This window comes from Rhinopithecus bieti, unplaced genomic scaffold (genome assembly GCF_001698545.2).
Source record: "Rhinopithecus bieti isolate Rb0 unplaced genomic scaffold, ASM169854v2 scaffold_13087, whole genome shotgun sequence".
In the NCBI taxonomy this organism is placed as follows: domain Eukaryota; kingdom Metazoa; phylum Chordata; class Mammalia; order Primates; family Cercopithecidae; genus Rhinopithecus; species Rhinopithecus bieti.
This window is the reverse complement of record NW_016807313.1, coordinates 18,707-23,190: the sequence shown is the minus strand read 5'-3', so window position 1 is coordinate 23,190 and position 4,484 is coordinate 18,707. Positions and strand designations below refer to the sequence as shown.

The 4,484-nt window shown below is 42.0% G+C and overlaps 1 protein-coding gene across 1 annotated transcript in view; it reads right to left on the bottom strand.

Annotated features, from left to right (window-relative positions):
- Positions 1–4,114, bottom strand: part of LOC108535241 (decaprenyl-diphosphate synthase subunit 2) — a gene marked incomplete at its 5' end in the record, with an annotated part of 142,635 nt that extends 138,521 nt beyond the window's left edge. The window contains one exon of the mRNA XM_017881138.1: positions 3,916–4,114. Coding sequence (XP_017736627.1) covers positions 3,916–4,114 — 199 coding nt within the window. The remainder of the gene's footprint in view (positions 1–3,915) is intronic.
- Positions 4,115–4,484: the final 370 nt, after the last annotated feature.

The following is a 4,484-nucleotide window of genomic DNA, read 5'->3' as shown; positions in this document are numbered from 1 at the left end:
TTGAGACGGAGTCTCGCTCTGTCGCCCAGGCTGGAGTGCAGTGGCCGGATCTCAGCTCACTGCAAGCTCCGCCTCCCGGGTTTACGCCATTCTCCTGCCTCAGCCTCCCGAGTAGCTGGGACTACAGGCGCCCGCCACCTCGCCCGGCTAGTTTTTGTATTTTTAGTAGAGACGGGGTTTCACCGTGTTAGCCAGGATGGTCTCGATCTCCTGACCTCGTGATCCGCCCGTCTCGGCCTCCCAAAGTGCTAGGATTACAGGCTTGAGCCACCGCGCCCGGCCCTATTTATTTTTTGAGACAGAGTCTCACTCTGTCGCTGAGGCTGGAGTGCAGTGGCACAATCTCGGCTCACTGTAAGCTCTGCCTCCCGGGTTCACGCCATTCTCCTGCCTCAGCCTCCCAAGTAGCTGGGACTACAGGTGCCCACCACCACGCCCAGCTAATTTTTTATATTTTTAGTAGAGACGGGGTTTCACCATGTTAGCCAGGATGGTCTACAGCTTGTGATCTCGTGATCCGCCTGCGTCGGCCTCCCAAAGTGCCGGGATTACAGGCTTGAGCCACCGCGCCCGGTCTTTCTATATTGAACTTTTAAACTGAACTTCCAATCTCACTCATAAAGGCTTTATGTTTAACAGAATACACTTCCAAAAGCTTTACCTTAATCCCATGAATGAATGGAAAGAAAAAAATGAAACCATTTGTAGAACTAACTTAAATGATGTACTTACTTGAAATACCTGATGACACTGAACTAAAACTGGAATTATTTAACTGCTTTCATAGTTCTTCTGACAATGAAACAAAAGAACTATTGCTTCCCTTTTCCTATATACACATAAACACTTGTAGTCGATAATTAGTGAAATCACTTAGAATAGTCATTTCTCTAAATATAAGTTGTGTTGCAGAGTGGTATGGATATATACCTTCTGCAGCTGCATAAAGTAAATCCTGATACTTCTTCAACAGACTTTACTCTTCTTGTTTTCATGTGGTCAGTGATACCACTATGGCCTCTACAGTGGTTAGTAAATGTCAACAAACATTTTTTTCAAGTTATTAATATACATTCCTTATTAACTTTCTTAAGAAAAAAAATCAATACTTAAAAAATGAAACACATACTTTTAGTTTTTTCAGTTTACTGCTGCCAAAAAGATTTACTGCAAAAACTAAGTGTTGCCAAGCAATAAAATAGTTATAGATTTACACTGTACAAGCAAGTGTGCTCAGTCGATGCTACACTTGCTCCCTAGCAGAGCTGATCAGCCTTGATTTCCCATATATATTTTACAGACACCCAGACCTATAATTTACTGTTTCCCACTGAACTTATCAACTGGTACCTGGTGGCTTTGTGACTCTTGCAGGTCACGCATGGGCTACAGTACAATTGGGTGACACACTACACAGCCAGCTGGGGCAGCAGCATCAAAACTTCTCCCACCACCTGATACAGGAAAGAGTTAGCTGCCCCTAGACATTTGTGTCTGAGTGCACTTTACTGTATTAGCAATTGCCCTGCATTCTGTCTTTGACTGGGAAGTGTTAGTTGTGCCTGAAAGGGTTGGGAAAAGAGATGTTATTTCTGGTATCTTTCAGATTTCCTAACAACTTAAAATGAAGCTGGGCACAGTGGCTCATGCCTGTAATCCCAGCACTTTGGGAGGCCAACACAGGAGGATTTCTTGAGCCCAGGAGTTCAAGACCAGCCTGGGCAACATGATGAAAGGCAAAAACCCATCTATGAAAAAAAAATACAAAAAATTAGCCGGGTGTGGTTGTATGCACCTGTGGTCCCAGCTACTTGGGACACTGAGGTAGGAGGATTGCTTTAATCAGGGAGGGTGAGGCTACAGTGATCGCACCACTGCACTCCAGCCTAGGTGACAGAGTAAGACCCTGTTTCAAAAAAGAAAAAAAAGGAAAAAAGGACAACTGATAATGAGAACTCTCTCCACTGTGTAAGGGTCTCACAATACTATTATATTACACTACACAAAAACAAACACAGAGGCTGGAAGTACTAAGTGGGGATCTACCAAACGCATCCCAACTTATTCTAATATAATTATTAGTAATAATTCTCTGTTAAAAAATGAAAAATCCAGGACAAATGCTAAATCAGATGAGATCCCAGGATGGCTGGCTTACACTGGGACTCTGCTTTAGCAAACTAGGATGTACACTGATCCAACCTTCAAGGGAAGGAGACCTGCCCTTTTATGTCCTTCCTCCTTCTATTGACTGGAGGGAGGCCATAATGGCAACTGCCTCAGGCCATGATGTGGTAAGATAAGGATGGCAGAACTGTAAGATAGAAGGAGTCTGGATCCCTGACTTTGCAGAATCACTATACCAACTTTTGACTGCCTACTCCTAGGTGATTTTACATGAGAAAAAAAAATAAATTCCGATCTTATAGGGCACTGTTACCTTATAATCAAACCTAATCCTAACTGATATAACAAGAAATACCTCTATAACCCTTCCAGAAAGCAGGTTGGCAATATGTATCAAGAATACTAAAAATGTGGCCAGGTGTGGTGGCCTTAATCCTTGTAGTGGCTGGGATTAATCTCATACCTTAATCCCAGCACTTTGAGAGGTTGAGGTGGGAGGATCGTTTGAGGCCAGGAGTTCAAGACAAGCCTGGAAAACACAGTGAGACTCTGTCTCCACAAAAAATTTTTAAAACTTAGCCAGGCATAGTGGTGCCTGTAGCTACTCAGGAGGCTACGGTAAGAGACGGCTTGAGCCCAGGAGTTTGAGGCTGAAGTAAGCTATGATTATGCTACTGCACTTTATTTTTTTATTTTTATTTTTTATTTTTTTTGAGACGGAGTCTCACTCTGTCGCCCAGGCTGGAGTGCGGTGGCGCGATCTCAGCTCACTGCAACCTCCCAGGCTGGAGTGCAGTGGCTCAATCTCGGCTCACTGCAACCTCTACCTCCCAGATTCAAGAGATTCTCCTGCTTCAGCCTCCCGAGTAGCTGGGATTACAGGCGTGCGCCACCACGCCCAGCTCATTTTTTATTTTTAGTAGAGATGGGGTTTCACCATGTTGGCCAGGCTGGTCTCGAACTCCTGACCTCAGGTGATCCACCCTCCTTGGCCTCCCAAAGTGCTGGGATTATGGGAGTGAGCCACCGCACCTGGCCTTTAGCCTGGGTGATAGAGTGAGACCATGTCTCTATAACAAAAGGAAAAACAAAACAAAAACACTACAAATGTTTAGCCCTTTGAACCACTTCTAGGTCTTTATCTTAAAGAAATAATCTGGAATAGGGAAAATTGATATGCAAAGATCTTTACTGAAGATCTACTTATGATAGTAAAAATAAGAAGCAACCTCAATGTCCAACAATGAGGAATTTGTTAAATAAGAGGTATTATATCTAAGTGACTGGATATTATAAAAAAAGTTATAACCATGGGAACATGCTCACATCATAATATTAAGTAAGAAAAAATAGGCAGGATTAAAAAAACCTTATACATAGCAAGTTCTCATATATATTACAAAAAAATTTACTTATATAAAGGCATTAATGAACAACAAAAAAAGACTACAAGGAAATACATGAAGATATAAACCAGCAGTGATTATCTCTGGATAGTGGGATTATAGGTAATATTTACTTATATTTTCTTTGAAGATTTAACCCTATTCTATAATTAATAATTTCATCCATAATCAGAAAAAAAAATTACTTTCAAAACTCATTCCTAGCATTTACACTTTGCCTGGTACTAACACTGCCATCATCATGTTCATCACAGTTTTATTGTTTACTGAGTATGTACATGAGGGGAGTTGGCGCAGGAGGACACACAGACCTGCGGCTCCAGCAGCCAACTAATTGCTGCCTGAAGCCATTCAGGTACAACCAAACCCTGCCCATTTTTACCTTGGTGTTCTGTAGCAGAGCAAGTCCATTGCAGGCATTTGCTAGAAGAAAGTCTCCACTCAGGATAGCAATTTTATTTCCAAATTGCATGTCTTTCAGTGGACCATCAGATGATTGCAACTCGTTTAAATTTACTATCCCACGATGTACAAGGAGAGCAGTATGAATAAGCTCTGTGATCTCTGCCAAACTTCTTTGACTAAAACATAAAGGTAAGATTTGTTAGAGTATCAAGAATACCATTTTATCATTAATGTCTGATTTCAGTTTTCAACAATAAAATATTCCATAGGTTGCCACCCACTGTTTTTGGGGGGGGATTATATCTTTCTAATGAAGCTTTAAATAGAGGCCTCTCTACTGAGCAGTTTGGGATCTGTAAGAAGATCTTGACACCTTCCTTCTCTGTAATACTCCTCACTCTTCCCCCACAAGTCACTAGGATATCCCAGATAGAAGTTGGCCAGTGGAGGGCCACCCTCCACAGCTCCATTTAGATATTGTGCTCTCAGTATACTTTCTTCATGCTCATAACTTCAAGATTTCTGAGACTCCTTAGTAGTGTCTAA